General features: G+C 42.6%; 1 protein-coding gene across 4 annotated transcripts in view; it reads right to left on the minus strand.

Annotated features, from left to right (window-relative positions):
• map3k7 (mitogen-activated protein kinase kinase kinase 7) overlaps window positions 1-23,481 on the minus strand; it is a 163,051-nt gene that overhangs the window by 100,814 nt on the left and 38,756 nt on the right. For all 4 annotated transcript variants that reach the window (XM_072251658.1, XM_072251657.1, XM_072251660.1 and 1 more), the window contains exons 2-4: window positions 18,618-18,728; window positions 16,139-16,204; window positions 10,481-10,526 (exon numbers count right to left, since the gene is read on the minus strand). In XM_072251658.1, coding sequence (XP_072107759.1) covers window positions 10,481-10,526; window positions 16,139-16,204; window positions 18,618-18,728 — 223 coding nt within the window. The remainder of the gene's footprint in view (window positions 1-10,480; window positions 10,527-16,138; window positions 16,205-18,617; window positions 18,729-23,481) is intronic.

Below are 23,481 nucleotides of genomic sequence, written 5' to 3' on the forward strand. Positions count from 1 at the left end.
GTGGACTGCCCTACTACAGGGGTTCCATAATACCCAACCTATATTTTACCAGCATTTTGGGGGAGGATTAAAACTGTTTACAAAGCCTGAGTGCTTGGTTCAATACATACATGATCTACTTCTGCAGACTGAAACCAAGCAGGAACATTATCAGTTATTGATAGAACTGCTGTAATTATTACATGCAATGGGACTAAAGGTAAACCCTAAAAAAGCACAGGTGATGAAACGAGAGGTTAGTTATTTAGGGATGATTTTGACACCAGGAAAAAAGAAATTGACAAGGGAAGAGTAGAATCAGTTATGAAACTGCCTATTCCCCAAGACGTGAAAGACTTGAGGTCCTTTCTGGGGACGGTAAGATACTGTAGGGATTACATTGATAGATTTTCCATGAAGGTTACTGAATGGAGTTACTGAAAAAGAACGTTGGGTGGGAATGGAAATCAGAGCACACCCAAGTCATTACAGCCCTGAAGCAAGCGTTGGCCTCTGCACCTGCTCTAAATCCCCCAAATCCGAATGAGCCATCCTCATTGGCCACAACTGCTACCACCCTCTCAGCAGTGCTGTTACAGGAGACGCACGGGAAGTTAAGACCAGTAGTATATGTTTCTTGCATGCTCTCACCTGTAGAACAATGTTCTACTGTTCTACTGTACGTGAAAAACACTTGTGAGGTGTTTTCTGGGCAATACAACGTTTCGCCTACATAGTGGCACTTAATCCACTCACAATAGTGACAGAACACACCTTCCTACAATTACTACTAGATGGAAGAATTAAAGATGGTTCAGGAAGCCAAAATGGAATTGCTAGATAGACATTGTTGTTGCAAGGGAGAAATATAACTAAATCAGGTAACTACCATCTCTATGTTAGGTGACAACCTGGTATACCAAAAAGGTGAATATGATTGTCAGGTTATAATAGCAAATAATCCCAGGGGCCCACTTGTATCAAAGCAAAAAGAAGGGGGTAGAGGCAGATCAATGTTATAGGAAAAAACCCTATTTTAAAATGTTTGTAGATGGACCTCATCAGTACAGGATGGTGAGAGGAGAACTAGGTGTGGCATATATGTTGAGGATGAACATGGCCAGGGAAGGTTTAGTGTGGCTTTAAAGCTACCCAAAACCATGAGTGAACAGGCAGCAGAATTGGCAGCTGTGGTAAATGCTTTCCGTCTGACTCTGATGGTACATATGTTTGTAAGAGCCTTACAGAACATTTGCCTCTGAGAAGCAAGAGGGGTTGTTTCAGCTGACAGAAAGCCCCTCCCCATCTGCTGCTCTGTTGTGGTATGTAAATGAAGAAGCAAAGGGGAAAGAATATGGAGTCATAAAGGTGAAAGTCCACTCAAAATTGTCCCCCGGGGGGAGTAGGAAGGCTGATGAGTTAGCGAAGCAAGGTGCTTTAAATGGGCAGCAGTGGCAGCCGCAGACTGGGGAGATGGGAAGGGAGAAGGAATAACAGGTTAAGGTTATGGATTTAACAGAGGAGCAGAATCAGAAATGTACAAGGATGTACGTGTTAAGACTGGAGTAGTCCTATATGAAAGAAGGTATGTGGTCCCAGTGGGAGGAAGAAATCAGATGATCCACTGGTACCATGATTTATGGGGGCACCAGGGAGCCAAAAGCACCCTGGAAAAGATAAAGTGGGTCTGTTGGTGACCTAGGATGAAGGGCAATATGAAACACTATATCAAGAATTGCTTGATCCATGCACAATATAATCCTGACAGAAATGTAAAGGAAGGAGCCAGGAACCAGACCAATGGACTAATTTGCAGATAGATTATGTTGGACCCTTGCCACCCACCCCAGGAGGGTACAAGGATATTCTTGTAGTAGTTGCTACTTTCAACAAAGGATGGAAGCTTTTCCGACTAAGAATAACACAGCTAAGGCAACCACAAAAATTTTATTGGAAAGGGTTGGGGATTACCTCCGAGTATAGAGTCAGATCAAGGCACACATTTTACAGCCCAGATAATGCAAAATGTCATGACATTTTTAGGGATTAAGCAAAGTTTTCATACACCCTATAGACCACAGTCTAGTGGAATTGTGGAAAGGATTAGTTGAACATTTAAAAAAGTAATGATGGGCAAAATGGAGCAACAAAATGGGACAACAGGGAAGGTAGTTTTGCCTTGTGTACCGATGAAGATAAGGAATACAGCGGCATCATCAGCAGGTTACACCCCAATAAACTCATGACTGGGAGAGACATGAGAGGTTTGGAGGAGTTGTTAGGATTTGCTTTGTCAGAACCTGAAATAGGTGGGATTGTGTCAGAAAAGTGGGTACAACAGTTGATAAAAGACAGTGAAGGAGGCCAATTGTGTGGCAGCCCATCAACTAGGAAAGAAGAAGCAACAGAGTAAAGCCTACTTTGACTCAAAAGTCAGTCCCATAGAATTAAGCCCAGGACAATGAGCGTTGATTATAATGCACCAACCCACTTCATTTTTAAATCCAAGGTTTGCAGGGCTCTATGAAATCACAGACAAAGCAAGCCCATCAGTATACAGGGTACTGATTTCTCCAGATAACAGTGAATGGTCCCGCATCAACCAGTTGAAATTGGTGGGGGAGAAGCAAGAAAATTATGATCACTGGCATGTAACAATTAATGTACATAATGGTTCCAATTTTGGAGACTTGACAATCGATGCACATGGTAGTTCTGATTTGGAAGATTTGAAGATAGAAAAGCTGTTCCAAGAAGATGGCAACAGATCTGACCAAAGAGTTTATAATTTATACTTTATTGTCACCAAACAATTGATACTAGAGCGTACAATCATCACAGAGATATTTGATTCTGCTCTTCGTGCTCCCTGGAGTACAAATCAATAGTAAGTATTAAAAATTTAAATTATAAGTCATAAATAGAAAATAGAAAAGGGAAAGTAAGGTAGTGCAAAAAAACTGAGAAGCAGGTTCGGATATTTGGAGTTTTTCCATTTTCTCAGTGGAGTTTTGTAAAAAAACTTGTAAAGAAAGGTGGCTTGAGTCCAAAGACAACTAGGAGCCTAGACTGGATGGGTTAAAAAAAAACAGACAGACGTGTCAACAATGACTTCATTATATGAAGAACATTCAGTAATCAAGAATAATTTTTCTCACTGGACACAGGCAATAAAGGCACATGTGGGAGAAATAAATGATCTGAATTTGCATTTCGCTAGAGCAGATGGTTTGATGTGCATGGATAAAACCTTAAATATTCCAGAGGCTACAAAGGTACAATTCCTATGTAATAAAATTCTAGAGGTGACATTGTTTAGTAACCCAGATCGGATAATCGTAAGTTAGTTTTAGACCTAATTATTGAGCAACCTTCAGGTGATAATGGCCATGGCCATGGTAAGATTACAGTTCTGTGGAATTAGATTCATGTGAATATTGAGTGGGCAAGTGATCTACACAAGAGACGTATTGATTGGGGTGGTCACATCAAGTGCTTCTCGAAGGTTGCTTCTATTGTGATGAACTGTTCACAGGAGGATATAGTACATAGGGAGAGTAGAATGGAAAGGACACTGAGGGACATGGGTAAGAGCTTCTGTCAGGGCTCTTTCAGGTTTTCCAAAACTACCAGAAAATTGACTCCACAACCCCAATTACCTAAAACTAAACCAGCGCAAAATGTAGTAACTCAGCATAACACAAACGGGGTCGGATTATTAAAAACATAGAAAACCTACAGCACAATACGGGCCCTTTTGCCCACAATGCTGTGCCGAACATGTCCTTACCTTAGAAATTACCTAGGGTTACCCATAGCCCTCTATTTTTCTAAGCTCCATGTACCTATCCAGGAGTTTCTCAAAATACCCTATCATATTCGCCTCCACCACTGTCATCGGCAGCCCGTTCCACGCACTCACCACTCTCGGCGTAAAAAACTTACCCAACATCTCCTCTGTACCTACTTCCAGGCATCCTAAAACTTTGCCCTCTCATGCTAGCCATTTCAGTCCTGGGAAAAAGTCTCTGACAATCCACATGATCAATGCCTCTCATCATTTTATACACCTCTGTCAGGTCACCTCTCATCCTCAGTCGCTCCAAGGAGAAAAGGCCGAGTTCACTCAACCTATTCTCATAAGGCATGCTCCCCAATCCAGGCAACATCCTTGTATATCTCCTCTGCACCCTTTCTGTAGCTTCCACATCCTTCCTGTAGAGAGGTGACCAGAACTAATCACTGTACTCCAAGTGGGGTCTGACCAGGGTCTCATATAGCTGCAACATTACCTCTTGGCTCCTAAACTCAATCCAACAATTGATGAAGGCCAATGCACTGTATGCCTTCTTAACCACAGAGTCAACCTGCGTAGCAGCTTTGAGTGTCCTATGGACTCGGACCCCAAGATCCCTCTGATCCTCCACACTGCCAAGTCTTACCATTAATACTATATTTTGCCATCATACTGTCCCGCTGTAAACTCTGACAGCCCTCCACACTATCTAAACACCTCCAACCTTTGTGTCATCAGTAAATTTTCTAACTCATCCCTCCACTTCTTCATCCAGGTCATTTATAAAAATCACGAAGAGTAGGGGTCCCAGAACAGATCCCTGAGGCACACCACTAGTCACTGACCTCCATGCAGAATATGATCCGTCTACAACCACTGTTTGGCTTCTGTGGGCAAACCCAGTTCTGGCTCCATAAAGCAATGTCCCCTTGGATCCCATACCTCCTTACTTTCTCAATAAGCCTTGCATGCAGTACCTTATCAAATGCCTTGCTGAAATCCATATACCTTCATCAATATGTTTAGTCAAATCCTCAAAAAACTCTTTCAGGCTCATAAGGCATGACATGTCTTTGACAAAGCCATGCTGACTATTTCTAATCATATTATTCCTCTCTAAATGTTCATAAATCCTGCCTCTCAGGATCCTCTCCATCAACTTACCAACCACTGAGGTAAGGCCTACTGGTCTATAATTTCCTGGACGACCTATTTCCTTTCTTGAATAAGGGAACAACATCCGCAACCCTCCAATCCTCCGGAACCTCTCCCGTCCCCATTGATGATACAAAGATCATCGCCAGAGGCTCAGCAATCTCTTCCCTTGCTTCCCACAGTAGCCTGGGGTACATCTCATCCGGTCCTGGTGACTTATCCAACTTGATGCTTTCCAAAAGCTCTAGCACATCTTCTTCCATAATAGCCACATGATCAAGTTTTTCAGTCTGCTGCAAGCCATCTCTACAATCACCAAGATCCTTTTCAGTAGTCAGCACTGAAGCAAAGTATTGATCTCTGCTGTCTCCTCCGGCTCCATACACACATTTCCACTGTCGCACTTGATTGGTCTTATTCTCTCACATCTTATCCTCTTGCTCTTCACATACTTGTAGAATGCCTTGGGGTTTTCCTGAATCCTGTCCGCCAAGGCCTTCTCATGGCCCCTCTGGCTCTCCTAATTTCATTCTTAAGCTCATTACCTAGTTTTTTGAACCTTTCGTAAGCTCTTATTTTCTTCTTGACTAGATTTACAACAGCCTTTGTATCCCATGGTTCCTGTACCCTACCACCCTTTCCCTGTCTTATTGGAACATACTTATGCAGAATTCCATGCAAATATCCCCTGAACATTTGCCACATTTCTTCCGTATGTTTTCCTGAGAACATCAGTTCCCAATTTATGCTTCCAAGTTCCTGTCTGATAGCCTCATAGTTCCCCTTACTCAAATTGAACATTTTCCCAACTTGTCTGTTCTTATCCCTCTCCAATACTATGAAAGGAGAAAGAATTGTGATCACTGTCTCCAAAATGCTCTCCCACTGAGAGACCTGACAACTGGCCAGGTTCATTTCCCAATACCAGATCAAGTACAGCCTCTCCTCTTGTAGGCTTATCTACATATTGTGTCAAGAAATCTTCTTGAACACACCTAACAAACTCTACCCCATCTAAACCCCTCGCTCTAGGGACATGCCAATCGATATTTGGAAAATTAAAATCTCCCACAACAACCCTGCTGTTATTACTCTTTTCCAGAATCTGTCTCCCTATCTGCTCCCTGATGTCCCCGTTACTATTGGGTGGTCTATAAAATACAACCAGTAGAGTTATTGACCCATTCCTGTTCCTAACTTCCACCCACAGAAACTCCATAGACAATCCGTCCATGACTTCCTCCTTTTCTGCAGCCGTGACACTATCTCTGATCAACAGTGCCATGCCCACACCTGTTTTGCCTCCCTCCCTGTCCTTTCTGAAACTTCTAAAGCCTAGCACTTGAAGTAACCATTCCTGCCCCCGACCCATTCAAGCCTCTGTAATGGCCACAACACTATAGCCCCAAGTACTAATTCATGCTCTAAGCTCATCCGCTTTATTCATAATACTTCTTGCATTAAAATAGAAGCTCACCTGCTTTGTTCATAATACTCCTTGCATTAAAATCTCAAGCCATCGGTCTGAAAATGTTCCTTCTCTATCACCTGCCTGTCCTCCCTCTCACACTGTCTTCAAGCTTTCTCTATTTGTGAGCCAACCTCTCTTTCCTCCGTCTCTTCAGTTCCCCAGCAATTCTAGTTTAAACTCTCCCCAATACTGTTAGAAGATACAGGGGAATTTGTCACTTTGGTACCAGGGTACCAGCATCTGCAGATAATCTTTAATCTTACTAAATAATGGTGCCTGAATGGTGCTCACCTGCAATGGAACGATTATTTACTCCCTTCTCAGGAGACAACTAAGCAGAAGTGAGTTTAAACCAGTGAAAAATAGAAGGAAGAGAAGACTATTGGAATTAGTGGGAGCAGGTTGCGCATAAGGGGTAGCAATGGTCAATACCTTAGATGTAGTAGAATTAGAAAATTAGAGAGTGAGCAGCTTCAAGTTCCTCGGTGTAAAGATCGCTGAGGATCTAACCTGGTCCCAACATATCGATGTAATCATAAAGAAGGCAAGATAGCGGCTATGCTTTATTAGGAGTTTGAAGAGATTTGGCACGTCAACAAATACATTCAAAAACTTCTATAGTTGTACCGTGGAGAGCATTCTGACAGGCTGCATCACTGTCTGGTATGGAGGGGCTACTGCACAGGACCAAAAGAAGCTGCAGAAGGTTGTAAATCTAGTCAGCTCCATCTTGGGCACTAGCCTACAAAGTACCCAGGACATCTTTAGGGAGGGGTGTCTCAGAAAGGCAGTGTCCATTACTAAGGACCTCCAGCACCCAGGGCATGCCCTTTTCTCACTGTTACCATCAGGGAGGAGGTACAGAAGCCTAAAGGCACATACTCAGCGATTCAGGAACAGCTTCTTCTCTTCTGCCATCAGATTCCTAAATGCACATTGAAGCTTTGGACACTACCTCACTTTTTTTAATGTACAGTATTTCTGTTTTTGCACATTTTTAAATCTATTCAATACATGCAATTGATTTACTTGTTTATTTATTATTATGTTTTATTTTATTTTATTTATTATTATTATTTTTTCTCTCTCTGCTGGATTATGTATTGCATTGAACTGCTGCTGCTAAGTTAACAAATTTCACGTCACATGCCGGTGATAATAAACCTGATTCTGATTCTTCGAACACAGAAATGATAACAGATCAATACGTAATGCTGGGGGGCTGGGGGGGGGGGTCATTGCTCTAAAAGAAATAGATCCATACATTATATTTCCTCCCCCTTTAGATTAAATGCAACATAAAACTGTATAGTACAAAGTATTCAATTTCCCTTTCATAAACCCATATTCCAAGTAAGCATGTTTTCACAATACCAGTCCATAAGTAACTTCATAGTTCTAAACATTCAGTCTGGCGTGGCGCTCTGTTTCTTTCAGGATACCACCTCTGGACCTGTGGAGTGGCATCAGGTTTGGCAGGTGATTTGTCCACAGCAATCAGAACATGGAGTCCATGAATGGCCCAGCAAAGTCAACAGGTACTCTTTGCCGCGGCGAAGATGGCCACTTCCACAGGTGTAACACTGCCTGTGAGGTGCATTTTGAACTTTTGATATCCCAAATAGCTTTTGGCCAAGTCTTCAATCTGTTTATCTATTCCCTTCTCAAACATCTTCTCATTTGTGTTAAGCAGCTGTGACAGCCTCTGGTTAGTGTTACCATTTGGACTGCAGTTGCCTGTTGACGCCACAGTGAGAGCTTTGATTGAGCACCAAGTCTAGTTGGATTTTTCTCAACCACTTACATCCAAAAAGTGATGGCCCTCCACTTTTCAATACATAAAGCTCTAACTGCTGTGTGTGGCTTCCACACGTCACATTTACCTTTAGCTTGCCTTTAAGAGACACTTTTTTGCCTGTGTGGGTCTTTAACATCACTGAGACAAAGCTGACCAAGCATCCAGCTCCAGCTTCAGTTTTACACCAGACACATCTATTGTGATCCATACTGTACTGTGATCTGCTTCAGTAAAACCCTGCAGTTCCTGTCAGTCCCTATGTTGTCTGACTTTGTTTTACATTCGGTAACTTTATGCATTTGTTCAGTTTTGTGTTTGAGACTTTTCACTCAGTTGTATTTTTTGTTTGCCTTGCACACTCTCTCAGTGACCTTGCCTGTGACACTTTTTGCAGGCTTTTTCTTTGAACCAACAGTCAGTTGCATCATGAGAGGACTTGCCACATCTGGTTGTTTACACCATTTAGGGAAATTTTGTGCATTTCACTTTCTAATCACCTTTTCTGTAGTTCTGCTGCATCCTTTGCTGGAGTCTCTAATGATATTGCAATAGTCAATGTCTGTTCTAAGGTTAGGTCTCTTTTGGATAATGGCTTCTTTTGAGTGCTTTGAACATGCTTGCCACATACAAGCCTGCCCCTTAATGCATCAGAGAGTCCATCTCTAAAGTCACAACACTGGGAAAGTTTGCACAGTTCTGTAATGTATTCAGAAATATTTTCATCTTTTGACTGGTTCCTTTTGTAAAATCTAAATCTCTCAACAATTACAAGTGATTTTGTAAAATTGTAACAATTTCATCCAACTTCTTGCTTGCTGGCTTTTCAGGGGTTACGAAGTTGCATAACTGTACATAAACAAGGGAAAATCTGCAGATGCTGGAAATCTGAGCAATACACACAAAATGCTGGAGGAACTCAGCAGGCCAGGCAGCATCGATTGAAAAAAGTATAGTCAACGTTTCAGGGCAAAACCCTCAGCAGGACTGGAAGAAAAAAAGCTGACGACTCCAAAGCTACTGCCTGGTCTGCTGAGTTCCTCCAGCATTTTGTGAGTGTTGCATAAATGTACGTGCTTGCATCTATTAAGCCAAGAAGCATCAGGGCTTTCTATTGCTCCTCTACCTTGTTCACATTACAACACAGTTCAATTCCCTTGATATATGACTCCCAGTCTTCATTAGCATCATCAAATTCGTCAACTTTCCCAACTGAAGCCATTGGCATGCTATTTTCACTTTAAATTCAGTGTATCATTCACTGTTCCTCATGTGTTGATGCAGTTTATGATATTGTCTGACATTCAGGTGCATTCTCATCGCCAATTTGTTACGTCTCTGCTCAACTACATATTGATTAAATAAAAGCACATACGCAGGAGATGGCTTTAACTGGTGTATTCACATTGCAGCGAGACAGAGAAAACAATACACATGCATAGACAACAGCGCTTGTGCAGACAAGATCAGGCACCTGAATGAATCACAACAGAATTTGGCGGGGGGGGGTCATTGCCCAAAAAGAAACTGATCCATATATTACAGAAAGGATATGCCATAATTAGAGAGGGTTCAAAGGAGGCTCACAAAAATGATTTCAGGATTAATGGCTTATCATCTAAAGAGCGTTTTATGTCTCTGGGCCTGTCCTCACTGGAATTCAGAAGAATGAGGAGTGACCCCATTGAAACCTATCGAATGGTGAAAGGCCTTGATAGTGTGGATGTGGAGAGGCAGTTTCCTATGGTGGGAGATTCTAAGACCAGAGGACACGTTGACTGGAGGCCAAGTTTTTATGTATATTTAAGGCAGAAGTTGATAGATTCTTGATTGGTCAGGGCATGAAGAGATACGGGTGGGGGGGGGAGGGGGCAGGTGGAGGAAGGCAGGAGATTGGGCTGAGAAGAAATGTACCAGCCATGAAGAAATGGTAAAGCTGACCTGATGGACCAAAAGGCCTAATTCTGCTCCTATATCTTATGGAAATGTGGTTGATTTTCTTAACATCTTAGCTATGAGTGTTAAAGCCAATTGGAAGATTTCTAATTCTGCATCAAATGAAAGTAATAAAAGAATAAACTTCGTACCCTCTGGTCTGCAATGCTAAGGCATGGAGTGTTTTATTCACTAAATGCCAAAGAAATAAGAATGGTTATTCTTTATGATTTTATAATTCTGTGAACACTTCTCATTTTTAAAGTCGTATCAAACCATCACAAAAATGAGCAAAACAATGTTTGCACTCCAATTGGGAGTCACTAATTGAAATTCCAATTCAACTTACCATTATAAAGCGAGCCTCCCTCTGCATATTCCATAACAAGGCATACCTGGAATAAAGAATTACAGTCATGTTACAGAATGTATTTGCTGTCTTCTAATGAGATGATACTTTTTTATTTCAGGAAAATACATACCAAAGGAAAAAATGCTAAAATTCAAATCTGACATTTAAGCAAAGTAACGAAGATCAATATTTATCTGCGCCTATAAATTGCAGACAAAAATATTCTGTGCCCACTTTGAAGTATTTTTGACCACTTCATGCTGAAGTTGCATCCATCAATAAACTGATCTTGGAGTACCTCTCATGGTTCTCCACTAAGCTGATCCAACTTCCCCACCATATTTTGTGTATGTAGACTCGTCAACAATGTGCGTGGCTTGTTTTAGTTAACAGAAGAAACAGAAACTAGTAAGTGCTGACTTTCAGTCCTTGCAAATAACTTAGAAATAAAACTACAAGTGCATCGTGCTAAAAATAGTGAATAATGTATGAACTTAAGAATTATAGATACCCTAATGTGTTAACATGCACAAAAAAGGAAGTTTTGTTTTAAAAAGATTGGTATTGGCATCCTTCTATAAAGACAGTTTCTATGAAGTGATGAATGTAGATTTTGATCTGGACTCCATGCAACTGCTAATCGGATGGCCTGAGCTTGACCAACACCATCACTGTTACATTCTCCCTCAGTAATTTCTAAAAGCAACGATAGCTTGATTTTGACAGTTTGGATTTGGTGTTTCTGTTATGTAGAGTACTCATTTAATGCACCAAAAATGATCAAAGTCCAATTTATAGACATGTATATCACCATTTTAGCTATTTTAAAACAAAAATCACTCCATTTGTCAGGTTATGTCAAGAAAGTATTAACAAAATCTACATTTTCAGAGTTATCTACTTTATTAGCTCGAGTATCCTTAATTGCAACTTTACATTTGATTCAAATTCTTCAGCCACCAATAGAAAAGGAGAATACTATGTGAATGTCTCAGTTCTGAGGTTTTTCAGTGTACCTTTCCTCTGAAGATTTCAGAATGTGTAATTCAATCATAAACTGAATCCTCACGAGCACTGACAACATTCAGTTCTGAATTATAATCTCAGTTTATATGACTGCCAAATTCATAAGCCAGGTGTAGTGCTAGTTAACAAATAGGACACTGAAAAAAAAGTTCACTTTTCCAAAACTCATCTTCACAGTAACCCTCTCCATTGAAGCAAACTGGAACATACCACTTGTAAAACTCTTTGCTCTCCTCTCTTCAAAATATTACCACTCAAGGTTTAAAAACAGTTAATACATCTTCAACATCCAAGCAGTTCCATTGTCCAATTTCTGTTCATCTGATTTTACACTTGAACAATGCAAGGGTAGTCATGGTATCACATGGTCCCTCAAAATCTATCCGAAATGCCTCCTCTTGAACTGCATGTTTGATCCAGGGAAATTTATTTCTGGATACAGGAGTTTCCCTTCTCATGCGTATTCAGAGCCTTCTCAAATGTGTCAATTCCTCTTCTGTCTCCATGCTGTCAAATTGCTATTGAATGTCTAAACATGGATAAACTGAAATATCATCGCTATTGAAAACCATCGCTATTGGCACTGCTAACAAACTGATTTGATGCAGAACATTATTTGTCTCTGATCCGAATTTACAATGCAACCCGAGCTCTCTGCCTCTCCAACCATAACAATTTATGCATCATCATTTATTATCCAATAATTTGACAGAGGTGCGTTTTCCTTAAAAAACACAAAGAGTGGTGGGTGTGTGGACCATGCTGCCAGCTGTGGGGGCAGAGGCAGATACATTAGGAGCATTTAAGAGACTCTCAGAAATGTAGACGGTAAAAAAAAATGGAAGGCTATGTGAAAGGGAAGCATTAGATTGACCTTAAGAGTATGTTAAAAGGTCAGCACAATATTGTGGACCGATGTATGTAATGCTCTATGTTATAATGAACTTCAGCAGCAACAATACACTGAGTGGCCACGTGGTCACTTTATTAGAGACATAAAATCTTTTAGTTGTATCTTTTTTAATAATGAGTGGTAGTTGATATAACCAACAGTCAAAGAAAAATAAATTGCTAGGGGATGCCAAGGGCAATGTACTAAAGCTTCACACAGAATGTTGTGAAAAGTGGAGACTAGCAACAGGAAGTTTTCCTTTGCAGAACATAAATCACTTACAAGTGAAGCCCACTTTAGATGAAACAGTATCACTTCTCAGGCATAAACCTGACCACATTATTTGGTAACACACATCAAAGTTGCTGGTGAACGCAGCAGGCCAAGCAGCATCTGTAGGAAGAGGTATAGTCGACGTTTCAGGCCGAGACCCTTCGTCAGGACTAACTGAAGGAAGAGTGAGTAAGGGATTTGAAAGTTGGAGGGGGAGGGGGAGATCCAAAATGATAGAAGACAGGAGGGGGAGGGATGGAGCCAAGAGTTGGACAGGTGATAGGCAAAAGGGGATACGAGAGGATCATGGGACAGGAGGCCTAGGGAGAAAGACAAGGGGGGGGAGGGGGACCCAGAGGATGGGCAAGAGGTATATTCAGAGGGACAGAGGGAGAAAAAGGAGAGTGAGAGAAAGAATGTGTGCATAAAAATAAGTAACAGATGGGTTACGAGGGGGAGGTGGGGCCTAGCGGAAGTTAGAGAAGTCGATTTTCATGCCATCAGGTTGGAGGCTACCCAGACGGAATATAAGGTGTTGTTCCTCCAACCTGAGTGTGGTTTCATCTTTACAGTAGAGGAGGCCATGGATAGACATGTCAGAATGGGAATGGGATGTGGAATTAAAATGTGTGGCCACTGGGAGATCCTGCTTTCTCTGGCGGACAGAGCGTAGATGTTCAGCAAAGCGGTCTCCCAGTCTGCGTCGGGTTTCGCCAATATATAAAAGGCCACATCGGGAGCACCGGACGCAGTATATCACCCCAGTCGACTCACAAGTGAAGTGTTGCCTCACCTGGAAGGACTGTTTGTGGCTCTGAATGGTGGTAAGGGAGGAAGTGTAAGGGCATGTGTAGCACTTGTTCCGCTTACACGGATAAGTGCCAGGAGGGAGATCAGTGGGGAGGGATGGGGGGGGACGAATGGACAAGGGAGTTGTGTAGGGAGCGATCCCTGCAGAATGCAGAGAGAGGGGGGGGAGGGAAAGATGTGCTTAGTGGTGGGATCCCGTTGGAGGTGGCGGAAGTTACGGAGAATAATATGTTGGACCCGGAGGCTGGTGGGGTGGTAGGTGAGGACCAGGGGAACCCTATTCCTAGTGGGGTGGCGGGAGGATGGAGTGAGAGCAGATGTACGTGAAATGGGGGAGATGCGTTTAAGAGCAGAGTTGATAGTGGAGGAAGGGAAGCCCCTTTCTTTAAAAAATGAAGACATCTCCCTCGTCCTAGAATGAAAAGCCTCATCCTGAGAGCAGATGCGGCGGAGACGGAGGAATTGCGAGAAGGGGATGGCGTTTTTGCAAGAGACAGGGTGAGAAGGGGAATAGTCCAGATAGCTGTGAGAGTCAGTAGGCTTATAGTAGACATCAGTGGATAAGCTGTCTCCAGAGACAGAGACAGAAAGATCTAGAAAGAGGAGGGAGGTGTCGGAAATGGACCAGGTAAACTTGAGGGCAGGGTGAAAGTTGGAGGCAAAGTTAATAAAGTCAAGGAGTTCTGCATGCGTGCAGGAAGCAGCGCCAATGCAGTCGTCGATGTAGCGAAGGAAAAGTGGGGGACAGATACCAGAATAGGCACGGAACATAGATTGTTCCACAAACCCAACAAAAAGGCAGGCATAGCTAGGACCCATACTATCAACTCTGCTCTTAAACGCATCTCCCCCATTTCACGTACATCTGCTCTCACTCCATCCTCCCGCCACCCCACTAGGAATAGGGTTCCCCTGGTCCTCACCTACCACCCCACCAGCCTCCGGGTCCAACATATTATTCTCTGTAACTTCCGCCACCTCCAACGGGGATCCCACCACTAAGCACATCTCCCCCCCCCCCCCCCCCTGCATTCCGCAGGGATCGCTCCCTACACAACTCCCTTGTCCATTCGTCTCCCCCATCCCTCCCCACTGATCTCCCTCCTGGCACTTATCCGTGTAAGCGGAACAAGTGCTACACATGCCCTTACACTTCCTCCCTTACCACCATTCAGAGCCACAAACAGTCCTTCCAGGTGAGGCAACACTTCACTTGTGAGTCGACTGGGGTGATATACTGCGTCCGGTGCTCCCGATGTGGCCTTTTATATATTGGCGAGACCCGATGCAGACTGGGAGACCGCTTTGCTGAACATCTATGCTCTGTCCGCCAGAGAAAGCAGGATCTCCCAGTGGCCACACATTTTAATTCCACATCCCATTCCCATTCTGACATGTCTATCCACGGCTTCCTCTACTGTAAAGATGAAGCCACACTCAGGTTGGAGGAACAACACCTTATATTCCGTCTGGGTAGCCTCCAACCTGATGGCATGAACATCGACTTCTCTAACTTCCGCTAGGTCCCACCTCCCCCTCGTACCCCATCTGTTACTTATTTTTATCCCTCCCCCTCCTGTCTTCTCCTATCATTTTGGATCTCCCCCTCCCCCTCCAACTTTCAAATCCCTTACTCACTCTTCCTTCAGTTAGTCCTGACGAAGGGTCTCGGCCTGAAACGTCGACTATACCTCTTCCTACAGATGCTGCTTGGCCTGCTGCGTTCACCAGCAACTTTGATGTGTGTTGCTTGAATTTCCAGCATCTGCAGAATTCCTGTTGTTCACATTATTTGGTACACTTGTACACCTGCAAATATCTAATCAGCGAATCATGTGGCAGAAACTCAATGCATAAAAAGCATGCAGACATGGTCAAGAGGTTCAGTTGTTGTTCAGACTGAACATCAGAATGGGGAGGAAATGTCATCTTAGTGACTATGATCATGGAGTGATTGTTGGTGCCAGATGGGTTGGTCTGAGTATCTCAGAAACTGCTGATCCCCTGGGATTTTCACACACAAATCTCTAGAGTTTAGAGAATGGTTCGAAAAACAGAAAACATCCAGCAAGTGACTGTTCTGTGGATGTAAATGCCTTGTTAATGAGAGAGGTCAGAGGAGAATGGTTAGACTAGTTCAGGCTGACCGGAAGGTGACAGCAACCAAAATAACTACACATTACAACAGTGGTGTGCAAAAGAGTATCTCTGCATGCACAGCTGGTCGGACATTGAAATGGATGGGCTACAGCACCGAAAGACCACATACATACGTTCAGTGGCCACAGAGTACAAATGCTACACTACCTGGAATTCCCTTTCTAAATCTTTTTTTCTTCTTCTCTTTTAAGTCATTTATTTTTTGTACTAATAAGTGGTAGTTGATATAACCAGCAGTTGAAGAAAAATAATTTAATACTTGTTTGCCAGGAAAATCAAAGAACAATGTAGTCAGGCAGCCAACAGAATGTTCTGAGAAGTGGAGACCAGAAACGCAGTTTTTTTGGAGAACATAACTGACTTACAAGTTGAACCCTCATTTTTTGAATCAATTATTATTTCTCAGACGTATAAACAATCAATTTTGATCAAATAACAGTAATGTACAATCGGAATACATAGCCAAAAATATTTCTAGATATTGATTTACATACTGGATTTAAACAAGCTCCGTAGAGTTTCACAATATTTGGGTGCGTAACACGTGACAACTGTCGAAGCTGCAACAGAGAGAAAAAAACAAATTATGAAAATAATGTTAAAAATTTCTAGATGAAACTACACAGTAAAATAGCCTTAGTTGGTTGCAGAGAAGAAACTCAGGCACAAGCTGTCAAAACCAAGTATTAGTTATTAATGGGATCCCCTTTAAACATGGGATCACATGCACAGCACAAAATGCCTAAGACATTAAAATATATAATACAAGTAGTGCTTAATTTATTCTCCTGCAATTTAAGATTAATTTAAAGTAGACACTAAGGGATTGAAGTAAGTGGGATATAGAGCAAGGCAAAGACTTAGCAGTATTTGCCTGAACAAAGGCAGGCCTTTAATACTATGCTGGTTTTATGCATTTCTCAAATCTACTATAATACATTCTCAGTCATATGGTAGATATTGAAAAATCATACTGATAAAAAAATTAAACAGAAATTTTATACGAGAGAATTTTGAAAGCTGCAGAGCCATTTACTGAGCTAATAACAAAAATACTCACATAAATTTCCCATTTGGAGTTCGATTAAAGACAAAAATTACTCAGAATGCAGCTGAAACCAAAGTTAATTAACTAACCATGAGTTTTCCTAATTACATGGATAAAAACAATAGCCACATACAAAATGAAGCTTCTAACCTTCCACAAGACCCAACAAATCACCATGCATAACCATTTCCCCAGATTCTTTCAAGGAAAGCAAAAATCAATACCAAGTTTAACAGAAAAATGAGTCCTGGTGCAAAACCCAAAGATTATCTTTTCTGTCTGCTTAAAAACAAGCTTATCTCCTCCTAAATTAGCAGAGTGTCCGAAGTTGCATTCATCTACGAGGCTTACTAAGTTCCCCAGCAGACATCATTAGTAAAGTGCCTTATGAAGTAACCCTTTTGATGTGGGTACATACAATATACAGCAGCATAAAGGGTACATAAAACATAAAGAAACTCCTCCATGGACGGTCCCAAGCCTGGCTGTGAAAGAAGGAAGATTAGGCATAGAGTTAGCAAGCCCATTCAATAAATACTCAGAGCTACAGAAAGGCCTACAGAAGCTCCAAAGACCTCATCCCTGAGAGATTGATCGTGGGCTTCAGGAAGGGGAAGAAAGAAATCACGAAAACACACACCGTTCCTCACTGAGGAATCCACAGTGGAAAGCATGAGCAGCTTCAGGTTCTTGGTTGTTAACGGCTGGGAGGATTTATCCGAGGCCCAACACAATGATGAAAATCATGAAGATAAGCCAGAGGCTCTACTTTGTTGAGGAGACACGGTTTGTTACCAAAGACTTGGAAATTCCTACAGATGACAATGGAGAGTTGCCTGGTTGCATCACAGCCTGGTATAGCGGCTCCAATGTACATGATCACAAGAGGCTGCAGAAGGTTGCAGACCAGGAGTTCCCAACTTGGTGTCCATGGACCCCTCAGTTAATGGTAGGAGTCCACAGCAAACCCGTTGTAGACTCAGCCAGCTCCATCATGGGCACAACCTTTCTCATTGAATACAAGGACCCTCAGCACCCAGGGTATGCCCTCTTCTCATTACTACCATCACAGAGGTCGAACAGGAGCCGGAAGACCTACACTCAAAGACTGAGGAACAATTTCTTCCCCTCCATCACCAGGTTTCTGAACAGTCCAAGAACACAACCTCATCATTGTTTCTGACACTTCTGGCACCAACCTATATCTGCTGGTCCTTTGGGTTCATCAGCTGCGTGGAGAGGGGGAACCTACTTCATGGGAACAGCTTGCTCTCCGTATCGTACTACCCAGGCTTGTGTATTTAGACAGCTAGGATGCAATATCCATGGTCAACACTGACCAACGGAGGTCTCAGAGAGTCTTTGCTGCCGCAAAACAACAAATTCCTTGTGATAAGACTGTGATTCCGATTCTGAAGTATTTTGTATCACAGAAGAAATTCACATGGCCAGCTGTAACCTTCAGATAGATAAGTTTACAAACCATACTAGAAGAAAGCAAATAAAAATAGGAGTAGGCCAGATGTTTCTTGAGCCATCTAAGCCATTTAATTTGAGATATGATCATGGTAGGGTGAGGAGGGATGAGTGAGGTTGGTGGAGACAGCATCTTGACAACAGAAAATAAAAGGGGCCAAGAGAGGGATAGCTCTCTCCCTATTCCTTCTTTCATTAGTTCTATCTTCATTCTCACAGCAAGATTAGCACAGGCTGTTTAGACAGTGCACTGAGGAAGACAAGGGGATCAAGAGGTAGGATCTAGCAGTCAGAATCTGCTAACAGATATGGGATGGAGCAGTTGTATTGAAAAGGGATGTATGAACGTTGCATCTGAAATCTGAGATGGATGTACCAGAATGCACGTGGTACTCAGAGAAATCATTGCTCTAAAAGTCTGTGAGAAATTTTATACATTGATAAACTACCTCGACAATGAATGCTTTCCTCTCCGATTCACTTTCTATTTGCTTTATTGCTACATCTTTTCCACGCCATTTTGCTTTGCAGACAACTCCAAAGGCTCCTCTCCCAACAACCTGCAGGACACAAAGAGAAAAGGGAATTAAAATTAACTTTCCGTAAGTTTTCTTAATGGTTCTTCATTTGATTCTTTGTTCAATATATTTGGAAAATATTATTTAAGATAAATGACAGGACAAGAGGCAGCTCATGAATGTAAGACTCTCACCTATGTTAAAAAAAATATCCTTAGCTGTACTTTTACAATGTGTCTGAAGGGGCTGATATTGATCTCCTGCGACAAAAACTTAAAACAAATCTAAACATGAACCAAACCTGTCTTCAGTGGGGTGAGTGGCAGGTTGGGGAACGGTTGCTTCATTTGAAAGAACAGTAGAAGCAGTCTAGTCATAAGCAGCACCCTGAATTGTTGGAGAGACCTGCAAAGGACCCTATGGAAATACAACTCGTGTTCCCAATATTATTTAATTATTTTTATTATTTGCATAATTTATGTTCTTTTGCACACTGGTTGTCAGTGTTTGTTACTTACAGCTTTTCATAATTTCTATCATAGTTCTTTCATTCATTCATTAGGTGTTGTGTCGAATGACATGGGTAATCATGATCTTTCCATGACCATGATTGTTCTTGGCAAATTATTCTACAGAAGTGATTTGCCAATGCCTTCTTCTCAGCAATGACTTTCAAGACAGGTGACCCCAGCCATTATCAATACTCTTCAGAGATTCTCTGCCTGTCTTCAGTGGTCACATAACCAGGACTTGTGATATGCACCAGCTGCTCATATGACTCCCAGAGAGTGGTGGATATACGGAATGCTCTGCCCCAGAAGGCTGTGGAGGCCAAGTCTCTGGATGCTTTCAAAAAAGAGATGGATAGAGCTTTTAAAGATAGTGGAATCAAAGGTTATGGGGATAACGCAGGAACCGGATACTGATAGTGGATGATCAGCCATGATCATAGTGAATGGAGGTGCTGGCTCGAAGGGCCGAATGGCCAACTCCTGCACCTATTGTCTATTGACCATCCACTACCTGCTCCTATAGCTTCACGTGACGCCAATCGGGGGGCTATGCAGGTGCTACACCTTGCTTAAGGGTGACCTGCAGGCTAGCAGAGAGAAGGAGTGCCTTACAATTCCTTTGGTAGAGATGTTATCTCGATCCAGCCACTCATATGTCAATCTTAAACAAAAGCAATTACTAACACCTCGCCCCACCGCCACAGATGCTCCCCCTGCCAAAGTTCTCCAGCAGATTCAAGGAGTGTGCAATGCTGTTTCTGTGACAATTTTGTTTTACTAGTCTGGTGTGTTAGTCCTGAGCAGAAATCCCAAGCCTGGTAGTGGACCAGTGGACCACTCTAGGTCTGGCCTCTACCCTTTGACCTGTTTGGCATGGGTGACCCTAACCAAGAGCCGAAACATAAAGCCCCGACTCCAGCCAACATAGCTCTCCAGGTCACTGAGGCATGCAAGCCTCCAAACCATGACAAGGTCGTGATCCTCTTGAAGGAACTGGCCTCTCTACAAGAAACACAACTGATTTGATCAAGACAACTCAGAGACCCAGAAGCTAATTAACTACAAGAAAACCCCAAGAAGTCACTTGAGAGATGAAATTCACCCTTGCTTTCAGGGTGGCAGCAGAGGGTTGTGAGGCAAATGCAGGAAAATGGGACTAGCTCTGGAAGGCACCTTGTTCAATATGGACATTGGACTGAAGGCTCTGTTTCCACACCGTATAATTCTATAACTGATTGACAGGCCCACTCTTCATGGAATACAAAATAGTGTACAATTTTTTCCAATAATCATGCAACCTCTTCTTCTTCCATCCAATGGGATAATTATTTATTTTTCCATCTGCCTCAACAGTCCATCTTTCCCTTCACTTGATTCTGAACTCAGTCATAGAGAAGTACAGCACAGAAACAGGCCCTTCAGCCCAGCTGGTCCATGCTGAAACCATTTAAACTGCCTACTCCCATCAACCTGCACCAGGAACATAGCCCTCCATGTGCCTACCATCCATGTACCAACTTCAACTGCTGTTAAATATTGAAATCGAGATCACATGCACCACTTTTGCTGGCAGCTCATTCCACACTCTCACATCCCTCTGAGTGAAGGAGTTTCCCTTCAGGTTCACCGTAAACTTCTCACCTTTCACCCTTAACCCATGACCTCTGGTTGTAGTCCCACCCAAGCTCAGTGGAAAAAGCCTGCTTGCATTTACCCTATCTATACCCCTCAATTTTGTATACCTCCATCAAATCTCCTCTTAATCTTTTACATTCTGAGGAATAAAGTCCTAACCTGTTTAATCTTCCTTTATAACTCAGCATGTTCCTCCAGGCAAGGGTAAATTTTCTCTGTACCCTTTCAACCATATTTATATCTTTCCTGTAGGGAAATGACCAAAACTACATGCGATACTCAGATAAAATATTCTAAGCAATTTGCTCCCTATGCGGTCTCCTTTACATTGGTGAGACCCGTCGTAAATGGAGGGATTGCATCATCAAGCAAATCCACCAAAGGAGAAATTCCTGGTGGCCAAATATTTCAATTCCTATTCCAACATGTCATTCCTTGGCCTCCTCTTGTGCCAAGATGAGGCCACCCTCAAGGTGGAGGAACAACACCTTATATTCTGTCTAGGTAGCCTCCAAACTCAATGGCAAGAATATCGATTTCTCCTTCCGGTAAATAAAATTTCCTCCCCCTCCCCTCTTTTTCTATTTCCGATTCAGCCTCTTACCTCTTCTCACCTGCCTACCACCACCCCCTGATGCCCCTCCTCCTTTCCTTTCTCCTATGGACCACTCTCCTCTCCTCTCAGATTCCTTCCCCTCTAGCCTATGACCTTGCCCACCCACCTGGCTTCACCTATCACCTCCTAAGCTATGCTCCTTTTTATTCTGTCGTCTTCCCCCTTCCCTTCCAGTCCTGAAGAAAGGTATCGGACTGAAATATCAATTGTTTATTCATGTTCATGGATGCTGCCCATGTTGAATTCCTTCAGTATTTTGTGTCTATTAATTTAAGCGATTTACTGGTTTTGCTTATCAGCATGTTTCCATTTCTAATCAGCTATCAAATTTAATTGTCATCCAGCCATACATGAATACAGCCAAACGAAACACTGGGGCCAAGGTGCAAAACACAGTACCAACAGTCACACACAAAACAAAGCAGATATAGCATATACAAGACAGCAGTAAACATACAATCACACAAAATAATATAACATAACCCAAGTCCCTGTTGTGAAAATTCATGTCCTATAGGTTGATGGTGGGTGCATGGATGTTGCTGGCAAGAACAAACCCACAGCAGTCCACAGACAAATGCATTCCAGATTGCCTTCCACTGAGCGAACACTAGAGGACAACGAGATGAGCCCCCAAACGAGCATGGATGCCACACTGCATTGTCTCTGAGGTTTCCTCTACTGGGCGACTGCAACAGGCAAGCCTGTGGCATGAGGCCTCAGTCGGCCTCGCCAATAAACCAGTGAATCGAACTGCAGTATTCTACGTTACCAATGTCCAACAGAGTTTTGCAATCACAAAGAGAAGCGTCGAAGACAATCACTCGCTATTACACTGCACACTGCCTTCGCACACTGACTCCAACACCATTCAGTAGCAGGCAGCACACGGTCCACAGCTGCCCTGCTACTGAGCAACTTGCTAATGGGGTCGACCTGCAGTACTTTAAGTTCTTAATGTCCAGCAGAGTCTTGCGATAGTAAAAAAGACAATGACATTTTTGATTGAACCTGGCAAGGACGCTGTATCCAAGCATGCCGCCATCTTACTGGAACAGGAAGGTGTGCACATTACATTTAAAAGGACCACTTGTTTATTAATCTATATTTTATGTTGCACGTTTTACAAAACCAAGCGTCTGAAAGTTGAGATGGGGAGCAATTTTACACCGACACACATGATTCTTCAAAATCGGGAGGAGAAGATGGCGGCATGCCTGCGTGTGCGCAGCCCTCCGGTGAAAAATGATATTGTATCTGTTAAATAGGGGCCGTGGACAATTCTGATTTGATAGAGAACAGACGTGAAAGCACAGAGGAACATCTGAAGAAATTTCTGAAATGCCTGTTCGCTGCCGTCGTTACTGTGTGGTCGAGAATCTTTCGGAGGGTAGTCCTCAAAACCCCCGGCCTTGCCTGCTTTTGGCGACCGAGAAGGAGGTCGAATCGTTCGGACAGAGATAGGGCTCAGTATTCGGTGTCGGAGAGCTGATCAGAGCTCGAAGTTTTCGGATGACTCCGAGTCGAATTGTGGTCAGCATGGCAGAGACAGTTTTTCTTCCTTCTCCCGTCTGCGTGAGACGTGGGACATTTGAGAAACTTTGAACTTTACTGTGCTCACGGACTTCTTCATTAAGTTATGGTATTGTGCACTGTTGTAACTATATGTTATAATTATGTGGTTTTGTCAGTTTTTTCAGTTTTGGTCTGTCCTGTGTTTTGTGATATCACACCGGAGGAAATAATGTATCATTTCTTAATGCATGCATTACTAAATGACAATAGAAGAGGACTACGCGTCTTCATAATCTAAAAAAAACTCTCAAATTTGCTACACACCGACATTTCTGCTTTTGACAAAAGCAAAGCCAGTTCCTTATTTTGGTCTAGTCTTATTTTGGATGGCTGAAGTTCATTTCAAGTTATGATTTTTGGCAGATACTCTAATGCATGAAGCCATCAGAAAAAGCACCGAGATCATTTATACTGACAGATTGACTGCATGCCTTTATATTTTTATGGCCCTTCAGCA

The sequence above is a fragment of the Mobula birostris genome, chromosome 2, assembly GCF_030028105.1.
Source record: "Mobula birostris isolate sMobBir1 chromosome 2, sMobBir1.hap1, whole genome shotgun sequence".
NCBI lineage: Eukaryota > Metazoa > Chordata > Chondrichthyes > Myliobatiformes > Myliobatidae > Mobula > Mobula birostris.